The 26,765-nt window shown below is 43.2% G+C and overlaps 1 protein-coding gene across 2 annotated transcripts in view; it reads left to right on the forward strand.

Moving 5' to 3' along the window:
- Window positions 1–5,233: 5,233 nt before the first annotated feature.
- Window positions 5,234–26,765, forward strand: part of ATP1B3 (ATPase Na+/K+ transporting subunit beta 3) — a 35,301-nt gene continuing 13,769 nt past the window's right edge. The window contains exons 1-2 of one of the 2 annotated variants that reach the window (XM_027875982.1): window positions 5,234–5,313; window positions 5,536–5,689. In XM_027875982.1, the coding sequence (XP_027731783.1) occupies window positions 5,581–5,689 (109 nt within the window). In that variant the 5' untranslated portion in view covers window positions 5,234–5,313; window positions 5,536–5,580. The remainder of the gene's footprint in view (window positions 5,314–5,535; window positions 5,690–26,765) is intronic. The other variant, XM_027875983.1, reaches the window with a different exon arrangement.

Consider the following 26,765-nt stretch of genomic DNA (forward strand, 5'->3'; position numbering starts at 1 on the left):
GTCAGAGAATCCTACCAGCTTCTGGATTCTAAATCAGACCTAATCTCCCAAATGGAGCAAGGTGAAGAACAAAAGACAAAGCATTTCCAGGGAGGGGTCTCATAATTCATTTTTTCTGGCATACCAACTGTCTGTTTCTTTCTCAAATGAGTTCATCATATGGTGACAGTTGTATCAGCAGATAGAGCCTTCCTCTTCATCTGTATTCTGCTGGTTGTTCTTGAGTGCTCTTGGGCCATCTTTCCATCTGCCCTGCTGTAGTCCCATTTCTTCCAACCTGGGACAGTCAGTTGATAAGCATTAATAAAGCACCTACTCTGTGCCAGGCACTGTTCTAAGTGCCAGGAGAAAGGCAAAAAACAGTCCCTCCCCTGAAGGAGCTCACAGTTTAATTGGAGGTGGAGGGAGGGAGGAAGGAAAAGGAATATGACAGCTAGCATTTATAATAGCACTTTAGATGCAAAGAACTTTAAAAATATTATCATAAAAATCCTGTAAGTGCTATTTTTATCCCCATTTTACAGATGAGGAAACAGATGAACATAGGTTAATTGAGTTGCCCAGTGTCACAGAGCAAAAAAAGTGTCCTAGGCTAGATTTGAAGTTAGGTCTTCCCGATTCCAGATTCAATGTTCTATCCACTGTGCCACCTAGCTGTTCTTCTAGACTGGACAGCACCCTCTAGACTGAACTTCCAAAAACCATGCCCCCAAACCAAGATGAGAAGAGCAAGCTTAGTGAAATGAAACAGGGAAGCTTCTGGCTTCTCATCTTCTTCCATACTCCTTATTGTATGTGTTTCTAACAGGTCTTCTTACCTTTCTTCTTGAACTAGAATGTAAGCTCCACAAGGGCAGATGCTATGTCTCATAAATCTTTGCATCTTCCCCAATGCCGAGAATTGTGTTCTGCACATGTTAAGTACATAATAAAGATTATGACCCCCAATAGAATATAATCCTCTTGAGGGCATTTTTGAATGTCTAGCACCTAGTATAATGCTTGGTACATAGTAGGGACTTAATGAGTGTTGAGCTGAATTGACATTAACAAATGTTTGTTGAGTTGTTGACTACGCTTCTTGATACCTTACCACATTTGGAAAGAAGATGAGCTGGATTCCCATACAGCAGTAATGGGATTGTACTTTCACCACCCATACCTTTAGATACAGTCAAATCCCTACCCAATTGCAGATGATGTTGTTAGATGTGCTGTCTATGTTCAACAACTGTTTCTGAACAAATCCAAGCTATGGAAGGCAGGACTCTTCCCAAAGGGCTAAGTAATTGACCCAGCAGAGAGCTACCATGCTCAGAACATTCAAAGTTAAAAATAAGTGGGCATTTTTGGTGTTATAATATGCCTAAGACTAACTCTTCCTTTCATCTTTGAGAATCCCGTCACTTTTCTTTGTACAAATGATTCCAAAAGGAATACTAAAAAATGGAAGCTATCATAGCTTAAAATTGCATTGACTTTTGGAATGCCATCACATACACACATGTATATGTACATATGTGTGCGTATAAACATACCATCCTTTTCATCTTTATGTGTCATGCACTTGTCTTTAGGGCAAAGCATAAAGCACTATGGCTTATATACTAGATTTTAAGCATTTTGAGGACAGAGACCAGGCTTATTTATCTTCAAACCCCTACTAATACCAGAATACATGGCATTCACATTTCTTTTTCTGCCCCTTTCAGCTTTGTCAGAATAACTCAGAACACTATTGTCTTATACTGGAAGACACTTTGGCATGCCTCACTCAGGTGGCTAAGTAGCCTGCTCTCTGAAGAGAAATTTTGAGTACAGTAATGAGCCATTAGAGAGTAGCAGCTTTGATTAAATACAATTTTATTATCTTATTAGACTTGGGTAAGCCAGTATCCCCAAAGGCATTGTATGTATGTATGTGTGTGTATGTATATATGTATATATATACATATATATACATACATACATATATATATAATATGTATATTTCCCCATGTCAAAGGGCCTCCTATCAGCTAAAAAAATTGTTCATGGATACCAGGCTATAAAGCTATATAATATATATTATACTATGGAATACTTTTAGACACTATGAATTTTTTTTATTGATTTTGACTTAAAAATCTATAAGTTATTTGTATAACACCTGGGCACATGTCTGAAAATCATATAAAATGATTAGCTTTCCTGTTTCAGTCCTTTGCTTTTATCAGTTGCTGATTTAATTCAGCATAGTATCTCAAAAGGACTTGGTTTATGGTATTTTTTCATCTTCCCATGTGCTTTTGGTACTTGTTAAGTAAAGCAAAAAATTAATCAGTCAATCAGCAAGTGAGCCAAAATAACTAAAAATAATCCTTGACTTCAAGTAACTTAGATTCTAATGGAGGAGCCATCATATATATAACTAGGTACACAGAGTATACTAGACTGTGAATTCCTTCAGGTCAAAGATTGGGTTTCGTTTTTCCTTGTGTATTCCTTAATGCCTAACATAGCACATTGCACATTGAAGGTGTATAATATTAGTAATAATAGCTAGCGTTTATATATTTAAATATATATTTATATATGGCACCTACTATAGGCCCAGGCACTGTGCTAAGTGCTTTACAAATATTATCTCAATAGATCCTCACAACAACCCTGGGAGGCAGGTGCTATTAGTATCACTATTTTACATTTGAGGAAACTGAGGCACAGAGTGACTTACCCAAATTCACACAGCTGAGGTCACATTTGAGCTTAGGTTTCCTTGACTGAGTATTCTATCCACAGCTCTCTGTTTCTACAATGGTTGAATATAAGCTCCTTGACTTCTGTCTTCTCTTTTTTTTATTTAGAGTGAAATGTCAGTTACCAACTCAGCTCCTTAGCAATTCTCCTACAGGCAGTTAGCTTTTTTAAAAAATAAAATCATGATAATAAATTTTTTTGGATTGTGACTATCTTTCTCAGTATTATTTTGCTTTTATTTAAACTCTAATAGCACTGTTTTGTAAGCATTGCTAATAAGACTGCATCAGAGTTTGTATTTGCCCAGGGCGAAGTTATGTCTAATCCTGACTACAAGCCAAGAGTTACAAAATGTTTCTGCAAATCCCTCGGTGCTCTGGCTGTGTTGGTTTATGACACTGAAAACTGGCACCAACACTCCCCGAAAAAAACCCCTCCAAACTTACACGAAAATCAGTTACACTGACCATCATCATCAACTATTTACTCACTCCCTTTCGTGTGTGCAAAAATTTCAAGTAGTCACTTATTCATCTTTCCCTAGTTCCAATTCAGGAAAATTAATATGAAATTTCTTTGCTTATGTTGTTAAGCTTAGGGCAAAGCGAAGAAACTGGCATCAATCCAAAGTATCCCTCTCCATTCATTTTGCTCCAGCAGCTACAGACTGAAGTCTTAACTTTTCAAGATGGATTGTAATTTGACAGTTGATGCACAAAAGCTGTTTCCCACTTCTGAATAACGTCACATATTCTAGGGTTCTGGGAACTCCTTACCCCATGTCAGCTCAGAGAGTATGCATGTGTGTGAACTTTTCTGAATACTGTACTTTTTTTTTTTTTTTTTAACATGCGAACGCTCTACAGCCGATTCTCCATTTCTCTTTCGAAGTAAGTTTTCCCCAAATTCGTAACTCAACAGGCTTCTGGTTGGTTACGAAAACATTCCTGTTCTTCAGCCCCACCTTGCGGAGGGAAGGCAATCCAACGCAGTCCAATCACCTGCACCCTTTACTGAGCCCAGGAAGCACAAGAAATGTTTTATAAAGTCGACAATTCTGTGGCATTATTTAAGCAATAACACTCTATCTGGAGGGTTTGTTTTCTGTCAGATAAGACTTTGAGGGTCCGAGAAACAAGTCAGGATATTTTAGCTAGCAGGAAGTAGACAACAGCAATAGGACATGAATTTCATTGTATTGAAGTAAATTCAACCTGTTCCATTCTGAGCCTTTCCTCATTAACTTTAAAACAATCATTTTACAGAGTGAACAATGTTGAAACATCCTTTCAAGCCCTAACCCTAACTGCATTTGAGGCAAATTCTATTATAGCTCCTATGAGAATGATAGGAGCTCAGATTTAGAGTTCCAAGGGATCTTAGCAGCCTTGTAGCTCAAACTCCTCATTTTGCAGATGAGGAAACTAAAGTCCAGGGCCCACAAAAAGCTCATTGGATCACAGATTTAGAACTAGAAGGATCCGATCGAGGCCAGCTAATCCAATTCCATTTTACAGATGAGGAAGCTGGGGGCCAGAGTGGGAAAGTGACTTGCTCCGCAGGTGGACAGTGGCTAGCATAGGGTGGTATGTGCCTAACAAATGCCTGATGAATTAGACTAGCAAAGACCTAAAAAGGAATTTCCGTTGAGAAAAACTTGGAGAGTACACAAAACTTCTCTTTCCTCCCTATATGAAGCAGTTAGGGTAGATTTGGAGTCAATTTCCTTGGCATCCATTAGAGTCAATTTCTTTGGCAGCCAAAGGAGTCAGTTTCCTTTACATCCTACGGATGTCAACTTCCTTGACAGGCATGGGTAGTCAATACACTTGACATTCATGAGAGTCAATTTCCTTGGCTTCCAAAGGAGTCAATTTCCTTGACATCCAAAAACGTCAATTTCCTCGGTAAAAGGAGGGTTTGGATGGGTTGAAAGGCTATGTCTGCAACGCGGGGGTTTTCCAGGGAGGAAGAATCGGTTGCTTCCATGATTGAGCACCCTCCCACCCTCATCGGATCCAAGCCGCACGGTTTAGTCATATTATACAGAGAAGCCTCAAAGATGCATGCTTGCAAACGGTCCCAGGGCAGGCAACACCGACCTCCTGTTTACGATTAAAAGAATAGTATTTCAGAAGCCTCCTCTAGGACTAGGCTGGAACCGTTCCCCTATACCGGACAGTTTATCTGGGTTCCCGGGGCAGCTGGCAGACATCGACGGGGCGGGGGGGGAGGCAGAAGGAAAGGGGGGAAGGCAGAAGGGGGGGGTTGTCCTGGGCGTGCGCGCGGGCGGAGGCGCCCCGCCCCCGTAGTCGGGGCAAGCGCCAGCCCGCCTCCCGCAACGATGCGTCTCGCGGACGGTAGGCGGCGGCGGCGGCGGTGGCGGCGCTCGCGCCCTAGCCTCCGCCTCCGATTGGTTGGCGCGGGCGCCGACGTCAGAGCCCGGCTGGCCGAGCGGTGGCCCCCGCTCGGGCTCCGGCTCAGTCGGCTCGAGTGCGCGTTGCGGCGAGGAAGTGCGGCGGCCTCGGTCCTCCCTCCCTCCCTCCCTCTCACTCTCTCCGGGTGTGTGAGCGTGTGAGTTCCCTCCCTGTCCCTCCCTCCCTGCCTCCTGCTGCGCCCACCGCTGCCGGCCGCTCCTCGACCTTCCTCGCCGGCTCCCCCCTCGCTCCCTCCTCCTCCTCCTCCTTCCCCCGCCCCTTCCTCCACCTCCGCTCCGAGTCTCCCCCCTCACGCACCCCCTTCCCCCGCTCCCCCGCAGCCCCACTCACACGCACTCACAACCACTCGCACTCACAGCCCACGCTCTGACACGGACCTCTCCCCTCCCCACGCGTGCCCATCATGACCAAGGACGAGAAGAAACCTTTCGAACAGACTCTGGGCGAGTGGAAGCGCTTCATCTACAACCCGGGAAGCGGCGAGATCTTGGGGCGGACGGCGGAGAGCTGGGGTGAGTGCGGGCCGGGGGGCCGGGGCGGCGGTTTGGGCCGGGGGCGGCCGGCGCGGAGCGGGGCCCCGGGGGCGGCCCGGGAGAGTGTGCGCCCGTCGCGCTTTCTCCGCCCTCGCTCCCTCCCTCCCTTCCTTCCTTTCTTCCTCCCGCCGCCCCCCGCCGGACCCCCGCACCCGGGCAGCTCCGGACCCGCTACATTCACGGCTAAAAATAGAAGCTGACAGCGGGGAGGGCGCGGGGAGGAGGAGCCGCCCCAGCCCGGCTCCCATTCATTTGGCCGCGCTGGCGTGGAGGGGGAGTCCGCGTGGGGCCGGCCGGGGCGGAGGGCCCATGTGCCGCTGTCTGTCTGCCGGGAGGGCCCGGCTTCCTAGGCCCGGGAAGTTCCCTCCGCCCCTCCGCTGCCCGCGCCGGGCTTTCCTTCCGTTACTCCGGGCCGGGCTCGCTCCCCCGCGTGGAAAAGGGGGCACACGTGTTTCCGCAGTCCCGGTGCCGGCTCAGTGAGAAGGCGGCTCGGGCAGGACTCTGGCTCCCCCCGAGGCGGGCCCCTCCGCCGGGAGTCGGACGAGCCCCTTCTGGTTCCCGGGGAGCCGGGCATGGCAGGGGGCTCGCCCCCGGCTGGCCGCTTTTGTGCCGGCCTCCGCGCAGAGGTCCTGGGCTCGGGTGCCAACAGCCCTCGGAGCGATTCGGGGAAATCAGACCCTGCCCCACGGGGTGGGGGAGAGGAAATTTCCACTGCCGTCGGTGTCTTGTGACTTCTTCATTGGCATCCCAACCCAGCAAGAAGTGTGTGTTTTAAGTGTGTGGGTAGAATGAATGCCGTGGTGAAATCATCACAGAAGCACATTGTATACTAAGGAGGCTGGCTTTGGGAGTTACAGGACACTTAAAAACGTTCCTCCCCTTTGGATGACAGGCGTTGGGTTCGCTGGGAACTCTCTTCCAAGGAAAACCTCAGGGTTCCTGGCGGTTAAAAATCTTCTTTGCTCTTAGACTCAGGTTTTAAAAAGTACCTTTTCAGCATCTAATTAGATAAGATTCTGGTTTTCTGTTTAAGCAAGGTTCCCCCCCTCCCCACTGTATCTATATCTGTAGAGTGCACATATAATTTTAACAGATTTAAACATTCAGCGGTCTTTGTAGACGTGTTTATAGCTGGCTAAGAAGCAGTGGTGATGTTTTGTCCTTCATTCTCTAAGAGGACCGTGACATCAAGGTGATGCCATGACTTGCAAGTGAATTGGATTTGAGTGAGGGAGAGCTATGCAAAGACACCAGCCTCACTCTTCAACCCCCTGAGATCAGGAGGACTGGAAATGGCCCCAAGAAGCAGTGAGTGCTGTCTTCCACTAAAAGTGGAAAGGGAGATGACTATCCCACACCTAAATAAGAATCCTCTCCACCGAAGGCTATTTGCTGGAAGGTCTTTGCTGGAAAACCTCTTTTTAAGATGTCAAAGATTAAATGTCACTTTCACAGCTCCTTGGAGGTGGGAAGGGATTTTACAGATCCTCTAGTCCAATCCACCCTCATTTAATCAATGGGGAAACTGAGGGAAGATGACTTGCCAACTTGGCCCAGCCAGTTACTATCAGAGTCAGGACTCAATCCCAGACTGCCGGCATCCATAGTCAGGACTTTATGGGCTTGTTTCATTTTATGTTTTGTACATGCAGAGTTAACTTCCTAGAGTGTAGAACATTGGCTGAAGTTTCAGAAAAGTTTGAAGATAGTAAATTAGTGTTAACTGAGTCAGAAAGACCCGGCTTTCTGTATGTAGTCCTACCTTTCAAGGGTCTTGGTTAAACCTGCCCTCTCTGTCCCCTCAAGCAGTTGGCCTTGCACATAGTAGGTCTTCAGAGAGAGACAGCGTATACAGTGGAAGGAACATTAGAGTTGAAGTCAAAAGACCTGGGTTCAGAGTCTCCGTTTATTAGCTACTTGGTCATGGCCAGGTCACTCAGTCTCAGGCCTCAGCTGCTGTTATAAAATGCTGTAGTTCCTGCCTTGAAATAGGCTTTTCTGAAAATAAAGGACTTACTTATATTTAGACTGAAAAAGAACATTCATCAACTCCCTCAGAGACTTATCATGTACTAGATGGAGAAACTGAGCCCCAGAGAAGGTGAGCACAGTCGCCTCCCATCGCTACTGCTGAGAAATGGGACACCGAACCACAGGGGCCTGGTGCCTTGATTCATCAGCAACCACTTGATATATTCTCACCACCTCCTCATGTATATTGAGTATCAGTTCTTTATTATTTATCTTTGTTTTGACCTTTCCAGTGTTGTATTGAGGTCTTGGCAGAGGAAACAGAAGCATAATCCGGATCAAACATTTCTGCCGTCTTGTCAGTTATCATCCTGGTCACCCCCAGCTGTGGTTCTACCTCTTCTCAGATCCTGCTATTTTCCCCAGTATAACTTTTTTTTAAAGCCCTCCTTTTGTTTTTTATTGTCCTTTAGCTTTTCTAAGCCCATTCTTCACCTCAGCTCTCCCCGTGATACTCTTCCAGTGACGTGCTTTTGTATTCATCTTTTGTGGCCCGTTCCATTGTCTGTACATGTCTTTTAAAAGTTAAAGTGTGCTCACCAGCCCTGAAGTCAGGAGGACCTGAGTTCAAATCCGGCCTCAGACCAAACACTTGACACTTACTAGCTGTGTGACCCTGGGCAAGTCACTTAACCCCGATTGCCTCACCAAAAAAAAAAAAAAAAAAGTTAAAGTGTGCTAATGAGTTCTCTGAACGTCAGTGTTGTAGCCTTCACACTGCTCCCACTTTCCTCCTTTTCAAAATAGCTTCCCTGTACATTCTGAATTTCATCCTTAACTGTTTCTGATTCCTTCCAGACTGACTTCCGTGGTAGAATTAAAATGCTACCCTCAGATGAGCATCCTTCATGGCATCCTTCTCTCCTTCCTCCAAACTCATCCAGAGAAACCTGCTCTTCCCCAAATCTGGAATTCATGTTGGTCTTCCCAACTTTGGTGTCTTTTCGCCGAGGTTTTCATCATTTCCGTCCCAGTAGCCGGTTCCTGATAGTAAGAATCAGAACTGCAATAGAATTTCCCTTTGCTGTTCTTCCACTTCTTGAAGGATGAAATTGTTAAGACAAGTTAAGAAGTTAATAGCTTTTCCTGCTTTTGGCGGAGAAAGAGGGCTCACTCCTCTCCTCATGCTTCTGTGCCAGGCTTGTGATGTTTCACAGATGTTTTGTCTGTTTTCTCTTTCTGTCCAAGTCGTCTGTAGTATGCTGTCAGAGTCTTAATTCTCCCTTAGACTCTAAGCTCCTTGAGGGCAGGGACTATTTTTGCTTTTTCTTAATATCTCCAAATGCTTAGCACAGTGCCTGGCACAAAGTAAGCATTAGTAAGTACCATTCTGTTTTCCCTCCCTTAACAAGGGATTGCCCAAGTGCTCCCCACTCCTCCTAGCAGAAAAAAGCCTGGTTTCTGGATTTCTTCACATATGGACACTTACAAAGCTACCCGGTCACTCCCACAGCAATCCTGTTTTTAAAGAACTAGAAAATCATAAATTTCATTTGATAGAGCCTACTAGCATGCATAAGATCTTTTTGTTGTTTGTAGAAGATCAGGCACAACTGCACAATTGGGGCAGTGTGATATAATAGGAAGAGCTGGGGATATTCTTTCAGAAGAACTGGGTTCTTGTTGGGATTTGCTATTGGTTAGTGCCATGGTCATAGGCAAGTCACAACCCCCCTCCCCCACTCATTATGGATTCCCTTCCATGTAATAGGAAGGTTGGACCTGGTGTTCTCTAAGATCTCTTCCATCCACAGTTGTCCATGTGCACGGGGACAGAGAACTGACCCATCCTGGAAACAGAAAGAAGGCTACCGTCAGGAGCACCTCTCCAGTTTTGTGGGATAGATGAGCCACAGTGGATGAAGGATTTGAATCTTGGTTATTATAGAGTCATTTGTCCCATTTGTCCCATCTTATTTCTTTTGTCTAAGGTCTACTTAGCCAGAGTCACATTCCAGTCATGGTTCTCATTCCATCAAGTCTCAATAACATGTATCTATGAAGTCAAGTTTGCCTCTTTTCATTTGGACCTCTGCTTGCTTATTGACTCAACCATGGATGTGTGAGGCCATGGGTTTTACTACTGGATCCTTTCTTGGGTTTCTGTCTCCTATGAACTTCAGGCTGCCTTTCCTACATTATAGCCACTCTGTCTATGGGATCTAGTTTCAGAGAGAAATAGAAATATAAATGTAGAGGCAGTTTTCTCCCACCCTCCCCTTTCTACTTTGTAGCCCCTTTGATTAGATTTACAAGATGCTTGGTTAAGTGCATGTTTATCAGCCTTGGTTTAGGACTCCCTCAGCCAGGTCATTCCCCTATTCTTCAATTGTATTTCAGAAGTCCAAATCTCCTTCTCAGATAGTCTCTTTTACCAGATACTCACTTTCCCAATCAGAATTTCTCTTCGTCCCATACCTCCAGTAGCCAGCAGTGATAGAAGTACCACCTAGGCCCTGGTGAAGTAGTTCATCATGTTGTCCGAGACTTTATAGTCTTTCCCAGTCTCTGCTAGGTTCCCATGGTATCATTTGTACGCATAGGAATCACTGAATCCAGTCTCAAGCAACAAATTGATAAGCATTTAATAAATGTCTGCTCTGTGCTGGTGATACAAAGACAGACAAAAACAAAGGAAAAACAGCCCCTACTTTTGAGGCAGTCACAATCTAATGAGTGAGACGACTTGCAAACCACTATGTGTAAGCAAGATATACGTGGGGCAAATTGGAGATAATCACAGAGGGAAGTCTCTAGCACTAATGGAACTGGAAAAGGCTTCTTTTTGGAAGAAGGTGGGATTTTAGCTGGGACTTGAAAGACGTCAGCAGGCAGAGATGAGAAGAGAGAGAATTTCAGGCATGGGGGTCAAGCCAGTGCAAAGGCACAGCATCAGGAGATGGGGTACCTTGTGGGAGCAGTCCATTGGCACTGGGTTGTGTAGCATATGGAATGGATCCAGGTGAAAGAACATTGCAAAGGTGCCCGGCGGAGGTAGGAGGCAGGCTGTGAAGAGTTTTGAATGCTAAATAGGATTTTTTTTCTTTGATCCTAGAGGTGATGGGGAGCCACTGGACTTTATTGAATGGGAGGGTGACATGGTATGGTGATAAATTTAACGGCTGAGTACAGGATGGATTGTAAGGGGAAAAGACTTGAGGCCCTTTGCCAACAAGTAGACTACTATAATGATCTCGGCGTGAAGTGATAATGGCTTGCACTAGGGTAGTGGTGAGAGAAGAGGGTCTATGTGAAAGATGTTGCAAAGGTGGCGCCTCCTGGACTTGACAACAGATTGGCTGTGGCAGGTGAGAAAGAGTAAGAAGTTGAGGATGGCACCTAAGTTGTGATCCTGGGTGACTGGGAGTGTGATGGTGCTATTAATAGGAACAGGAGAGGGCTGAAAGAGGAAAGATGAACAAGTTCCATTTTGGACACATTGAGTTTAAGATGTCTGCAAGATATCAAATGTTCAGGAGGCAATTGGAGATGGAGCCTGGAGGTTAGGAATGGTCAAGTATATTTGAGAATCATCAGCATTGAGATGGTAATTGAATCCATGGGCGTTAATGAGTCCACCAAGGGAAATAGTGTAGGGGGGGAAAGAACAAGAAGACCCCAGACAGAGCCTTGGGGAGCACCGAAGGTTGGGGGATGATCTGAGTGAAGGTGTGCTGCAAAGGAGACTGAGAAGGATGTGTCAGGCAGGAAAACCAGGAGAGCCAGGCTGCACAGAGATCAAGAAGGCTGAGAACTGAGAAAAGCCAGTAGATCTGGCAATTAAGAGATCGCTGTAACTTTGCAGAGTAGTTTCAGTTGAATAATGAAGCCAGACTGCAGTGAGTTAAGGGAGTGAAGACCCTGATTGTAGACCACCTTCTCAGGTCGGTTAGCCTGCAAAGGGAGGAGAGATTCTAGGATGGTGACCAGCATGGTAGGAGACCTCGGCTAAGGGGGGTTTAGGATGAAGGAGACATGGGTGTGTTTGCAGGCGCTAAGAAAGTAGCCAGTATGGAGTGCCCGTTATGTGCTCTGCACTGAGCTATGGGGATGCAAAGACAGCTCTCTGGGAGCTTGTGCCAGCAGTAGGTGAGGGGCCTCCTTTTTGACAGGATTTAGGAGGTTCTCTGTTACATCTCACCTCCATGCCTGCCCTGGGAAGAGTACAACCCTCTCTCTCTGTATAGTCACTAACTACCACTACTCGTCTCTTCTCTGAAAAGAGGAATCACCTTCCTGGGTGGTTTCTTACCTGGTCACGCTTAGGGATTTCAGCCTTAGGAGGACAAGCAGCAGTTGCACCTTACTCCGAGCACCCAGCTAAGTGTAATCTTACCCTCCTTCCCTCCCTCAGCTCTTCAGGAAGAGCTTCCAATTTATCTTTGAGTTCCAAGTGTATCATGCAACCCCCCATCCCACCCGACTCCAGAAACTACCCCCAAGGGTCACTTTTGTGACCCTTTTGACACTTCAGAGACTTTGTTGGGTTTTTTCCCCCAACCTTGAAGTGTTTTTAGGTACACGTCATTATCCCAGATCATTGGTAGAGTGGACAGTTCCTTGAGCTCACTTACTTCTAGGTGGTGGAGCTTTGAACACAAGTGACTTGGTTTTGTTGACTGTGGCAGACCTCCAAACACATGCAGAGTGCCCTGCTCTTTGAAATCCTCAACCTAGTCTTTCACTCGCATCCCTTTACACTCAGATTACCTCCTAGTTTTACAGCCACACCCAGCTTCCTTTCCCTGATCTCAGCAAAAGCTTGCCAGTTCCACCCGGCTTCTCTTTTCTTCTCTCCCTAACCTCTAATTTTTTTTTTTTTTTTTTTTTTGCTAATTTATATCATTTACCTCACCTTGTCTTTCGACCTTTTTCTCCTCAGTCCTTTCCCCTTCCAGATTGACCTCTTGCTCCTTTAGTTTGAATTGTTTTCCTTTAACTTTCTCTTTTGTTCCCCCAAATTTAGCCTCTGGCTTTCTTTACAAATCCAAAACTCTCCAAATCACTTTCACTGTTTCTTTTTCCATCTTGCTGCATTCACATCTTCCTTGTGCTGAATAAAGAAGTATAACATCATTGGGCTTGTGTTTACTAATTTTTTTTTGGCCTAGGACTTTGGGGTGTGGCCTTCATCTTTTCCAAGAGAGTACTGATTTTCCCTTTAAATCACGGTGCTGGTCATCTCCAGTTTATCCCCAGGCACATTTAATTTAGCAAACTCAGTAAGTACCTACTGTGTGCAAGAACCCTAAATGACAGCCGAGGAGTCTGAAAGGCAAGAGGAACTCAATGCGGTTTCGACGTGGGGTGAAGTGTTCAGAATTGAGCACTTGGAATATTAATTTGGCAGTAGTTTACGAGCTCCGTGCCTGAAATTGTTTAGGCTATTAAAATAGTCCAGGACAGAGTCGCAATTTAGAGGTAAGTAGAGAAGTAGCAGTGATGGGAATAATCCGAGAGATATTGCAGAGATAAAATTGACTGTCACCAGCATTTAGAACAGGGAGAAGCATGGCGGTGCTGCCAGAGAGAAATGAGGAAGGGAGGTTTACAGCAAAGATGAGTTTGGTTTCAGACGTGTTAAAGTTTGAAATCTCCATCCTTAGCAAAATTAATCTTGCAGTTTGAAATTGTATGGAATTAGAATGAAGGGAGACAACAGAGGGGGAAACTGGTGTGGAGATACTTTGCTTGAAATGGGGTCGTGAAACATTTTAGAACCTATTGGATTTGATGTCTGAAAGATTAATTGGTGAGAGGCCAGAGTTAAAGTATTTAGCTTTCTAAGGCAGGAGGTGGTGAAGTGGAGAGAGTGCTGGACCTGGAGTCAGAAAGACCTGAATTCAAATTCTGCCTCAGGCACTCAGGAGCCTGGGTGAGCCACTTAACCTCTCTCTGCCTCACTTTCCTCATCTTTAAAGTGGGGATAGTAATTGTACCTATCTCCTTGGGTTGTTGTAAGGATAAAATGAGATGACAGTTGTATGACATTTTGCAAATGCTAAAGAAAGCACTATATAAATGCTAGCTATTATCATTATTATTATTATTAGCCTAGTTGATTAGAAGAATAGTGGTGCTATTTCTAGAAATAAGGAAGCTTGGAGGGAAAAAGGGTTTTGGGAAAAATAATGAGGTTTTTTTTGGACTTACTGAGCTTGAGGTGCCGATAAGACAGTCAGGATGGACGTCCAGTAGCCAGTTGGGAAGGTTGGTTGGTAGTAAAGGGTTGGAAATTCAGACCTGGGAGTTCTCTATATAAAAGTGGTCATTAAAGCCATGGAAGAGGGTATAGAGAACCATGTGGGGGACAGCTGTGTCTTGGAAACCAGGACATTATCAAGAAGATAGCAGTGGGTAGTCAATAGTGTTATGCTGAAGAAATCAGAAACAAGCCACTGGATTTGGCGATTAGGAAGCTGGCTATTGGTGAGGAATTTCTTTTGGGACTATAAGGAGCTGAATCAATGATTGATAAAGAGGTGGCCCTCACCAAGGCCAGTACTTCTACGTGTATGCTTGTCCTCATCCTCTCCCATGGTTGCCCCAACTTTTATTCCTTCCTCCCTCAATCATCACTCTCTCCAGATCTGCTTGTTTCTCGTCCCTGCTGTCTGCATGCACATCCAAGTCTCCCCCCCATTCCCCTACGTACCTGCCAGCTGTTAGCTTAGACCTTTCTTTGATTTTTCAGCCCCAACACCTTGAAAAGCTGTCTCCACTTCTACTGTATTTTCATGACACTCATTATAGTTTCCCTACCCACCTGCCTTATCACTCCTCAGTCTCCTTCAGTAATTTATCATCCATGTTACTACCACCAACTTTGTGTGCAGTCCACATCTCTGGCCTGGCCTGTCTTCATAACGTAAAAAATGTTAAAATTTCCCATGTGTCACCTCCTTGGCTCCCTCGGGTTCAGTGATCTACACTGATGACTTCTCATACACACACAACTCTAGGGTCTCCTGAGTTCTCAGCACCTCATTATGAGCTGGCTATAGCACTTCCTGAATTGGATGTCCCATATGCATCTTAAACTTGCCATATCCAAAATTAGAACTCATTATTTCCCCCAGACCCATCCTTTTCCCACACGCTTGCCTGTTTCTGTTGAAGTCCCCATCCTCTGTCCATTCACCCAGCTTGGTAACCATGGCAACTTTGAAAGCACCTTCCCTCCTCTCACTGATGCTGTATTCAGCTGCCAGATCTCCCCAGCATCTCTGGCCCAGGTCCCTTTCCTCACTGCTTAGGTGGACACTACCTCTCTCTCTCTGTCTCTCACTTTTCCCGCTCTTACAGTTGCCTATTTGTCTGTTTTGTCTTCCTCCAGCCCCCCGCCCCCTCCATCCAGTCTGAACGTCTCCCATCCCCTCTCCCCATTCATTCTGTAAGGTCCAGTGGCTCCTTCTTACTTCTGGAACCAGAGAAACTCCTCTGGTTGGGATTTAGAGCTACGTTTCTTCCATACAGCCACACTGGCCTGTACTTACTCTTCTGCATCTGTGCCTCATTGAATCCCTGACTTCCTTCAAGATTCCAGGGCCACCTTCCACCTTCCAAAGGAAGCTTTTTCTGATCCCTAGCTCCCTGTATACTTATATCAAACACACACACACACACACATTATCTTTGCCATTGGAATGTAAGCTTTCTGAGGGTAGGGGCTAGTTCCCTTTTGTCTTTGTAACCCAGGTTCTTAGTGTCGTTTGAATGGTAGGCACTTAATGTTTGATGACTGATGAGGAAGTAGAGGTACTAAGTTCCAGAAATTTGTCTGTCATTAGGCTGGTAGATGGCACAGTGAATAGAATGCTGGGCTTGAAGTCAGGAAGAGCCGAGTTCAGATGTGGCCTTAGATTCCAGCTGTGTGACCCTGGGCAGGTCCCTTCAACTCTGTATGCTCAGTTTCCTCAACTGTAAAAGGGAGTTAATAATAGCATTTACCTGTTGTGAGGAAAAAACGAGAAGAATTATAAAGCACGGTGCCTGGCACGTAGTAAGTGCAAAAGGACTTCAGTAGTAAGCGTACGCGTGAAAATGATAATTGTTGTCCACCAGTGGACAAAGCTAAGGTATAAAATGTTATCTATCACACCTAATTGGAGCAGTTCTTAAAAGTTTGAACAACTAATTCTGTGTATTTTGCCAATATTGATTTTATATGGAGATCTTTAAAATCACTTTCAAACATCTCAATTGAAACAATGACACTTTTTTTGGGTGTGCTTTACAGTAGTGGTGTAAAACTCAAATAGCAATGGGACCCACTAAATCGTGCCATCACACACACACACACACACACACACACACGCTTCTGTGCGTGTGTGTGTATGTGCACATATTTAAATTGAGTTATTTTAATATTAAAGTATTAAAATTATTAGACATATCAAATATTTTCTATTATTAAAATAACATATTTTTATAAATGAACATAAGATTCCTTGCAGGCTGCATATGGATTTACTTTTGAAGTAATATTAACTATGTTTTATTGTATTTTTATTTATTTTTAAATACTTCCCAATTACATTTTAATCTGGTTTGGCTGCACTTGAGATTGTTGGGAGCCATGTAGGACACTTAATTTTATGGTATATTCATATTAATAACTGAGTCATAATGACAAGGTTTTTTGTTTCTGTAGCTGTCAGGTTTTAATGCAGTTCCAGCACACAACAAGAAATCCAAACTCTTACTTTAATGACGTTTGCTGCCTGTTCAGTCCATTGCTAAAAGTGGGGCTTCACCTGCACTCCTCTCCCCCCATTCCATTCTCTGGTGGGTTGGGTAAAAAGTAAAAAGCAAATGGAGTTGAAGGAGAGAAGAGCGGGGCTCCATGCCCAGGATCTCCCAAGGGATTGCCCAGCTAGTCTCACCAATGAACGGTCATCACTTACTGTCTGTAGTGTTAGCATTTTTTGGCTTGTCCCCTTTCCAAGTAGCAGCATCTCCAGTACTTGCTTAGGGGACACATGCCAGTTTTGGAAAGCTGAACTAACTACAACTGTGCGCTAAAGCACCCATGCCACGTGATCTACGTCTAAATCATATCGGTGACAAGTAGCATTTATTGGACAATGTATGAAATAGAATCACACGGTTTGAGGGCTGGACTTGGGGTCTAATCCAACTCCATTTTAGGGATGAGAGAACTAATGTTCAGAGAGGTTAATGAATACAGATTTAAACCTAGATTTCCTTCCTGATTGTTGATTGCTGTTTTCAGCATTGCTGAAGACAACGGATTCCAATCCCACCTGCCGTGCTTCCCAATCCTTACAGAGTTGGACAGGACCTTAGCGTCATCTTGTTTCACCCCTCTTTTGTAGGAGAGTATACCAGAGCCCAGAGTGGGTGGGACTCACAATTGGCAGGGGGAGATTGTAACATGTCATCTCATGATTTTTGTGGACTTGACAGTTGGCTCCAGTCATCTGGGTCAGTCATTGTCCACATGTGTTTCAGACTCAGCTTTTCTTTTAATGCAGCTCTCTTGGGGTGTCTTTTCCTCTGAATCCCCTGCTTTCCTTCTGTGAGGTGCCTCTGTCGGTGCTCTGCTTGGGCCATCCCATTCCACCTGTCCTGGATGCCTGGCTCCAGTGTCACATGGCTGTGAGCGGGCTTTCATGTCATCCTTTGTCCTGGAAATCCTATAACCTGCTAACAGAACTTTACAGGACACATGCACTGTTAGGTGCATACGAGACTTGCCTTCCTCCCAGTGAAGGTCAATGGTGAATGTGGGCACCTCCATTCTATCAGTAACATCCCATTATTTATGAGAGAACACTTCACATGGCATTTGAGATTTAGTGTGTTCGTTGGGAATCTACTGGCAGTGTTCGGGGGGCCAGACATCTATTTTGGAATAACACCGTTTTTATGGCATTGGAGAGCTGACGGAGATCTTTGAGATCATCTCATCCAACCTCCCAGTAGGCAGCCAATAGAGTCTAGTGGAGAGAGCACTGGGTCTGCTGGCTTAATTAACTAATTAATGCTTGGGTTTCCCTACAGCTGACTCTCAGCCTTGTGAGAAAAAAGTGCCTTGTAATGATCAAACATCCATGTAATGTGGTGATGAGCGTAATGGCCAGGAAGCACACTCCTTAGCAGTATCTGAAAAGACAGTCTTTTCCACATTGTAAATACAGACCTGGCCCATTGCAGAGTTTATACTGTTGATCACCTTCATTCTCAGCTTCATTGTTTTTTAATCCCCTTTGGATAGGAATGTGATGGGAACTTTAAAAAATGATAGCCCATTTTTATCTATGTTAAATGATTAAGAAATAAAGTACTCCAGTAAATAATGGCAACAGCCTGGTCTCAGGCCCAGTTCCTATAGGGCCCAGGCTGGCAAAATGGCGGCTTAAGGGCAAGAGGGCAACCTTAGTGGTCTAAAGCTCTGAGGCTGTGGGGCTGGGAGGAAGGGGGTCCTGGGTCCAGACCAGCCCTCCTCTGCCCACAGCTTCTACCACACCCCGGGAGATATACAATAAATAAACTAGTTTACAGTGAAAAAGACCTAAAGTGTGCTTGTGAAAGTGGGCACCAGAAGGGCTACAGCTTGTGAATTATTGACAAGCGGCACAGTTTTCTGCATTCAAACTGTTTTTTCAGACAAAAATCAGACCTAAGCACTCAGGAAATTCTTATGCCCAAAATGTTCTCTAATATATCTGTCACTTTAGAACAAATTGGCATTTTCAAAACAAGCATTATAGAAGCAATTGTAATTTGAAATAAGACTGGAAAAGGTGAGTTGGAGCCTGATTGTGAAGAGAGAAGAAGCCATGAGGACTGTACCCAAGGGAAATATAGGGGAGAGAATCAAAGGCTTGGCCCCTGACTTGATGGATAGGGGGTGGCGGACGTCAAACCGGATGACTGGAAGGATGCCCGAGAGAGACATGAGGAGGAGAAGGGGCAGGTTCTGGTGGGAAGAAGATAGCGTGGTGCTGGCCAGACGTTGCAGTGGGAATAGGAATAGAAAAGATCTAGAGAAACTCCTTCCTAGGAGTGATCTTCCCGTAATGCTGTGGAAGGGATTTTTGTTGAGGTGTGGGTTCAGTTAGCCTCAGAGACCTTCTGACTCTGAAATTCTGTGACATCAAGTTGAAGCTATGCACCGTTACTCACTCATTTAATAGAAAAAGCCCAGTGAACCTGGCGTGAGATAGAGAGGATTTGGGTTCAAATGCTGCCTTAAGCTTGAACAAGTGTAGTCAGTCTGTCTGGGCTTCAGTTTCTCGATGTGTAAAAGAGATTCGATTCCATGGTCTCTGAAGTCTTTTGTAACTCTAAATATAAAAACCCTTGATTCATTACTTTTGCAACAATCTATATTATTTTAATTAAAATGCTGATGTAGAGGTAGCGATTGTTTGAAGTCATGGATCAACTAAATCCTTGCATTAGAATATCTTTTTAGACTCAAGTTTAGAGGAAGGCTGAGATTTGTTCCCATCTTAAATAATTAGGCTTGGATTGGTCAGATATTGACAAATAACCCTCCTCCAGTGGCTGTTTTGGATTCCATTCAAAGATGCTGGTAGAATTCCTGCAGTTTTTTCATATATTTCCATATTTTAGAAATTAATGCGCTTTTTGTCTTTTTATAGTGGCATAGCAATGAATCTTTTAAGTGGAGAAAACCAAACAAGTATTATAAACCCAACAGATAGCTTATCTCTTCTTTCTGATTCTATTTTGGCTATGACCTAATATTAGCTTTTTGTTATTAAAGTATTTAATAGAAGATCTTGATTTTGACTAAGTCAGGATACAAGCATAGCAAATAAAGGTAAATACCGTAATGTTCTTAAAAGTGTCATCCTCAGAATATCCCTTTGTCAGTTTTAAACAAAGCCAACAAAAAGGTAAAGAAAAAGGAAAATAGAACAAATTTCAGGAGAAACAAGAGCTAGAAGACTCAGTGTCTTTTAAATAGGTTTACTGAAAAAATATGTGTTTCTCAGCAACATTGGAACATATACAAAAATTGGCCATGTATTAGGGCTTAGAGATAGCAAAAAAAAAAAAAATCTAAAAGGAAAGAAATAATATAGTGCAATAAAAGTAGTAATCAGTTCAGAGACCAGAAAGAAAAGATAAATGGAGCCTTAACAATGAAATCCTAGATAACAGAGAAAGAACAACTCACCAAAACAAATAATTCTGTGAAAAAAGTGATGGTGATGACACAATACCAGAATTTCTGGGATGCAGCTAAAGCATTCTGAAAAATCATCCCTACAAATATACGTTAACAAAATAGAAAGAGTGGACTAATGAACTAAATATGCGTTTTAAGAAAATTAGAAAGCAAATAAACAAACCTAAAATAACTACAAAGAGGAGACATTTAAAAATTAGGGGAGAAATAGATAAACTAGGTACCACCTCAAAACAACTATAGAAATGACACACAAAACAAAAGGCTTTTCTTTGAAAAGACTATTAAAATGGATAAACCAATGTGATTAAAAGAAAGAGGGCAGAAAATAAAATCAACAAAAAAGCAAATGAACCAGGAGAAATCACAACTAAACCAAAAGAAATGAAAAGAATTGAGACCCTACCCTACACAACCATAGGCTAACAAAATTGAGAACATTAAAGAAATCAATGAATATCTTCAAACCTTCACAAATACAAAGTAACAGAAGACCCAACAGAGATCTTAATCCAATCTCAAGAAAAGGAAGAACCTGTTGTAAAGGAATGACCAAAGAAAAAACCTCCTTCTTCACCTGATGGATTCACAAGAGAATTATTTCCAACTTGTAAAGAACAATTAATACTAATGCTACGCAAATTATTCTCAAAAATTGAGGGGGAAAAAAAGCACCCTGCCAGAAGGATAGCTATATAGACCAATATTATTAGTGAATATTGATTTCAAAAATCTTAAATAAAATCCCATCAAACCTCTACAGTGTTTCTTCCAGGAATTCCATTCATCATGACTAGTACTGTGTTTTTTAAAATAGTATTTTGGGACCACACAAATAAAACAATAAACACAGTTCTAAAGTAGGGTATGCTTATTTGGGGATTTTCCTAGTAGTTCTAGATTCAAGATGATGATTATTTATGAATCTCTTATAGAAATTGCTTTTGATTTTAAAGTTGTTATTGTTTCCATTTTTACATACCTAATATCAAAAGGACAAATTTTTAAAATTATGATGAAAATGAGATTTTAGAATGGAAAAATGAGTCAGTAAATTAAATTGTTGATCTTTTTAAGGCAAACTGCTATCTAACCATGTCTCCTGTATTGTATTTGAAATTAGTTTTTTTTAAAAGCTCAAGTGTTAAGTTCATTTTCTACATCTAGGTCTTTCCATGTTTCTCTGTATTCATCACACAGTTTGTTTCTTACAGCTCAGGAACGTTCTATTACATTCATGTGCCATAATTTGTTTAACCATTCCTAATCAATGACATCTGCTTTGTGTCCAATTCTTCATCCCAAAAAGTACTCCTATACATATTTTGATGCATATGGGGATTTTGCTCTTATCCATGGTCTCCTGGAGGTAACTGCTCAGGAAGGGGATCTCTGAGTCAAAAGGTATCCAGGGCCTCCAGGCCACAGGTTCTCCACCCCTGATGGAGACCTTCACCGTCTTGATTGTACTCCTAGATGGTTCTAGCTCATCACCAGAACTGAAACAGGATTCTAGATGTCTCACCAGGGTAGAGGACAGCAGAACCACCATCTCCCTGATCTTAGACGCGTGCCCTTTTGAGCCCAGGGTAAGATTCCATCCATGTTTGGCTGCCCTGTTACTCTTCTGATTCATCCTGCTTATCCACTAACGCCCTTCTTGAATGTGTGATGTATTGGGAAAGGCTTTGAATTTTTTCTGACCCCACTTGTAAAGGTGAAGTGATTTTTGGTGAGCATAGTTCCCTGTAACTGTTCCATGGCAAAAACGTCTATCTGCACCTTTCCTTTCTTTGAACAGATAGTAAACTATAGATGTGCAAGTTTGCATTTATTATCTATCAGTTACAACAAGTCTTCGGATGTTTTTCTTAACTGTTGTGTATGTTCCATACGTGGGTGTAATTGAGTTAGTTGCTGTTTGCTTTTTTATCTTTGCAGTGTTTGGTTTTTCATTTCTGATTTTTTAGGTTACCATATTTATTTGAATATTAGAGGAATCACTTTTTTCAACTTTTGTGTTACTCATTTCCCGTAACATTAACCTGTTTCACATGCCATTCCCTCGTTGCCTACCCTACATCAGACCCTTATAATAGTACTTACACCAAACCAGACCCCAAAGCATGTTGGGCAGAGGCGTATTAACAGTTTTATTAAATGATAATGAGTTCTCCCCCAGATCCTTAACAAGGGTCAGAAGAGAGTGTCAGAAGTGAGAATGATGGGAGAGGAGAAATTGGCATATGAAGTTTTGATGTTTGTTTATCCTGATGTCAGTTTTGGCCAAAAAAGAATTATGGTGCTTAGTTTGCAGGCATAAAAAGTTAAAAATGAATCACCACAGAATATGGAAGACAGTTGTTTAGAATCCTATTAGGGTGAACTCCCAGGGTCAATATCCACACTTGGTTTATTGTACTAGAATTTTTGTTACTTGACTATTGCTTCAAGTGACCTGGTTTTAATTTAGTTTTTGAAAAGTGATTTCAACTTTGTGGATGTTGTTGAACTCGGTTCTCCTGGTCGGTGACGGCGGAACAGCCGTAACTCACGGTTCTGCAGTAGCCCAGCAATGGCTGGTTGGGGATAAAGCTATAGATTATGGGTAGGACTGTGAACTGCTTCTGGGAAACATAATAGAAATGTGGGACCCTTTGATCCTGTCTGAGCAGTTATTCCAAGGAAAACTAGGTACCAAAATATTCAGAGCCACGCTTTGTGGTAGCAAAAAAGGTGGTGCCCATTGGCTCGCTGAACAATTTAATATTATTGCACTGTAAGAAACAACTATAAGAAATTCAGAGAAACTTGGGGAGACATTTAAGAACTGATTCTGGGGCAAGAAAACAAAACCAAGAGCACCATTTGCATGGTGATCAGTTATTTAAAGGGGGAAAAAAAACTTATCAGATCCAGAGACCTGGTAAGGAAACCATTTCACTGCTTAAGTGGTGAGGGGAAAGGGGTAGGCAGTGAAGTGCTGAATGTACTGCCATTCATGGTGGATGTCGTGGCTTTGTTTGGTTGCTTTTGCTTAACTATTTCATGAACCTTGGCGGGGAGGGAGAGTAACAGTCACTTAAAAGTATCCATAAGGCATTAAAATTAAAGAAAATGTTTATCTCACAAAATTATTATTAGACACCTAGTATGCAAAGCATATTGTGTTGTTAGAAGGAAAGTAGATTGTAGATTAAGTAAAAGTTTTTTCTTCGCTATTCTTGCTTTCCACGTTAGGTTGTTGTGGTACAGAGTGCTTGTGTGAATTTTTACAGAAGCCTGTTTTAAGAGTGGAATAAATAAATAAGTAGAAAGTCTTCTCCACTCACACTACAGTCCCTTCTCCCATTCCTCCCTCTCCCCAAGTTCCTTAAGCCTTTTAAATAGGAGCAGACGTGGAGTTCGACAGGATTCTATCCAGTAGGACCTGTGCTCTCACCTTGCCTGATTCCTGTCTCTTGTTGACCTGATTATCCACAGGGGATCCATCACAGAAGACATCTTTTGGGGCCTTTGCTGACTTTGCCATTATTTTTGTTCATTGTTAGTCAACATATGGTTTACAGGGTAGTGGGCAGAAACGGGAAGAGATCTGGCATAGGGAAAACCCTACTCTACTTGAGATTTAAGACCGCAACGTTAATCCAGCTTCTGAGGCTTGACTAGTTTTGACCCCATGGCAAGTCACTAAATCTGTTCTTCCCTGATCTGTAGAAGGTGGGTAGCCCCTGTCTTAGAAGGTTGTCATAAGGATGGAATGAGCTTTTATATGTGTGTGTATACATATTCACATATATTTTAAAGCCTTATATAAATATTAGATAATAAGACAATTTTATGTTCCCAGGGAAGATAATGTAAGGCCACCGCAGTGAGAGAACAAAAAAGTGCATATTCCTAACCCAACTTTGAATTAATATGAAATGTAGAATTCTCCTGTTCTCCAGAAGCTTGCATGTGGGGAAGAGTGAATCTGGAAGGAAAATTGGACAGCACTTTAGCAAGGTATTAAAAGACATTCAGAAGCTGAAATCCTGGCTCTTCTATTGATGTCACTTTTGGGCCTCATTTGCCTTGTCTGTAAAAGCAGAGTGTTGGACTAGATAATGCTAATGTCCCTTGCAGATATAGATCTTTAATCCTAAATCAGTTTGACTTAATTTTATTTGAATTTTAAATTTCAGAGGATTGGGCCTGCTCATTCAAATGTAAATATGAAAATGTATTCCAAAACCTGATACAGTAGTGGCATTGGGTCATGTCTTAGGATTGATATGTCACTCTCCTCACTCCTCAAGGCTGCCCCCCCCCACTGTCAGGATTCTAACATCCCCATAATTAACTTATATAATAAAGTGTTTTTCAGGTGTCAATGTGTTATTTAGCTAGCATAGCAACCATAATATTAAACATACTACAGTTATCCCTTCCACATCTCAGGGATTAGAGGTGCTTGTATCTCTGCGATCTGGAAAATCCACATAAAATTTTTGGCCCTCCCTTCATACCAGAGAAGAGGTCTGAATTATTATGTTATTAAAAAATAAAGGAATACTGTACATATATTTTATGCATTTCTGAGTTTCTAAACTTTTTCTGTGCTATCTGCTGGCCTTTGCATGTCGTCTGCAGTTTCCATAAAACTCCCCAAAACTTCCCATTTAATTTCTTATTTCTACTCTCTCTATGTTTTGGAAAAGTAGAGATAGGGAAGGGGTAACTGTAATGTCTTCTCTGACAGTTAACACCCGCTGTCCTATCTGTGACTCGTGGTTATTGTTCACAACTTACTTTGTAATGCCCTTAGAGCCTCGATCTGACCCATTCACTAAATGTCCATTAGCTTTATCTGTGGTTCTGAAGAAGATAAACCAGCCTCCTCAGCCTGATATTTTAAAGCTCTTCAAGCTATTCAACCTTTCGAGGTGTTACTTGCCACACTCCCAGACCCAGTCCTACCCTGTTGTTTAGTTGAGCCCTGAGATAATTTTTATCCCCCAGTTTACCACTCCTTGAGGGCCTGGATGAGTTTTAGGTTTTGTCTTTGTGTCTCCTGCTTGGGTCTAGATACTTTTTAATAAGTGGGTGTTAAATTAGTGGGGAAAACATTTAACCACTTCCCTGCCTTAGGAAGGTTATGAAAGAAGAAAGTTTGCTCAGCCTGCTGCCACAGCTAGTAGTTGATAGAGCTGTTTATTCTCATCATGAAGTCTGGGTAAGCGAGTTTTCCAGCTTTTCAGTGTGTGACTCTCTTATTTTGTTTGAATGGCACTTACAATACACACTTAAACATCAATGCAAAAACATTATAAAGGAAAAAAATAACAATTTTTGGATTGAACATGTGGCTAACCAAGAGTTGATGAATTCTATGAATTATCTCAGCCACCATTTCACTGCAGTTGGTGTGATATAGTACCCTTTTAGGGGAAAGGCAAAGGGAAGGTGCCGCCAGTATGGGAAGGGCTCTGGAAAGGCTGGTAAAGGAGAGTGTATTTGTTTGAGGTAAGCTTTCGAGGACTCTAAAGATTCTGAGAGGTGGAGGTGAAGAGGAAATGTATTCCAGGCATGATGGATAGCGGAGGCATGGAGACCAGTCAAATAAGAAGCATTTATTAAGTACCTGCTACAGATCAGGCACTGTGCTAAGCCCTAGTGCTCCAAAAAAGGGGAAAAGCAAGGTCTCTGCTCTTCAGGAGCTCACAGTCCTAATAGGGGTGAGAGACAAACATGCAGATAACTATGTGCAAACAAGGTATCCTCAGGTTAACTCATATCAGGTGATATGAGAGGCATTAGCATTAAGGGGACTAGAAATCTTGCAGAAGGTGGGATTTTAGCAGACACTTGAAGAAAGCCTGGAAGCCGAGATGAGGAAGGCAGAGTTCCAGGGATGGGGGTGGGGGTGGGGGGGCAGTCGGAGAAAATGCACCTAGTAGGGAGGAGATGGAATGTATGCAGTACATGGGGGGAAGAAAATGGCAGGAAGACTGGAAGGTAGGAAGGGCTCTAAAGGCCAGACACAGTTCTATATTGGACCCTGGAGGTGATGGGTAATCCCTGGAATTTATTGTTGAGTGTAGTCGGGGGAGAATGTCACGATCCAGACCTTCACTTAAGGAAGATCACCATGATAGCCGAGGTGAGAATGGACTGAGATGAGAAGAGACTACAAGACAGGAGGAAGTCTTGTGGAGAAGTGCCAAGATTACTGATCTGGCTGCAGGACAGGGGGAATGAAGGATTGCCCTGCAGACTAAGCCCAGGAAGGGAAAGTGGAGCCATCTTGTGAAGGAAGTTTGTGTTTGAAGTGATGGGGAACCACTGGATGTTCTTAAGCCAGGAGAGTGATGTGTGTGCTAAGATTTGGGAATGATGCATGGCAGCTGGTCTTGGTGGAAAGGGCGTGAATGAGCAGCATGCCCTTGTGATTAAAGAGCAGTGCTGTTGTGGAAGGAGAATCAGCCAAACTTGGCACACCGACGGGTGGATGTGTGGGGTGAGGGAGAGCAAGGACTTCTGAACGACCCTGAGGCTTAGTGGGGGTCTCCTGGGAAGAAATAGGGAAGGGTCTAGGGAGAAAAATAGCGAGGTCTGTTTTGGGGAGCCTAAGAAACAAGAAACAATAAGAGCATTTCTGGAAATCGTAGAGCTAGAGGTCTCTTAGGTAATAAATTTGCTTCATAACTTTGTCCTTGCTGTCCTGATTGTTTCATTTTGACCCTCCTGTTCTTTGCTTTTCTGAAAATGTTTCATGTGCCCTCAGAGGAGGGGCTGCCAGGTGGAGAACCTACCCCCACCTCCTCCCATTTAAAAACAATCCTTGTCTAGTCA

Source organism: Vombatus ursinus, unplaced genomic scaffold, assembly GCF_900497805.2.
Source record: "Vombatus ursinus unplaced genomic scaffold, bare-nosed wombat genome assembly UNPS02014810.1, whole genome shotgun sequence".
NCBI classification, from domain to species: domain Eukaryota; kingdom Metazoa; phylum Chordata; class Mammalia; order Diprotodontia; family Vombatidae; genus Vombatus; species Vombatus ursinus.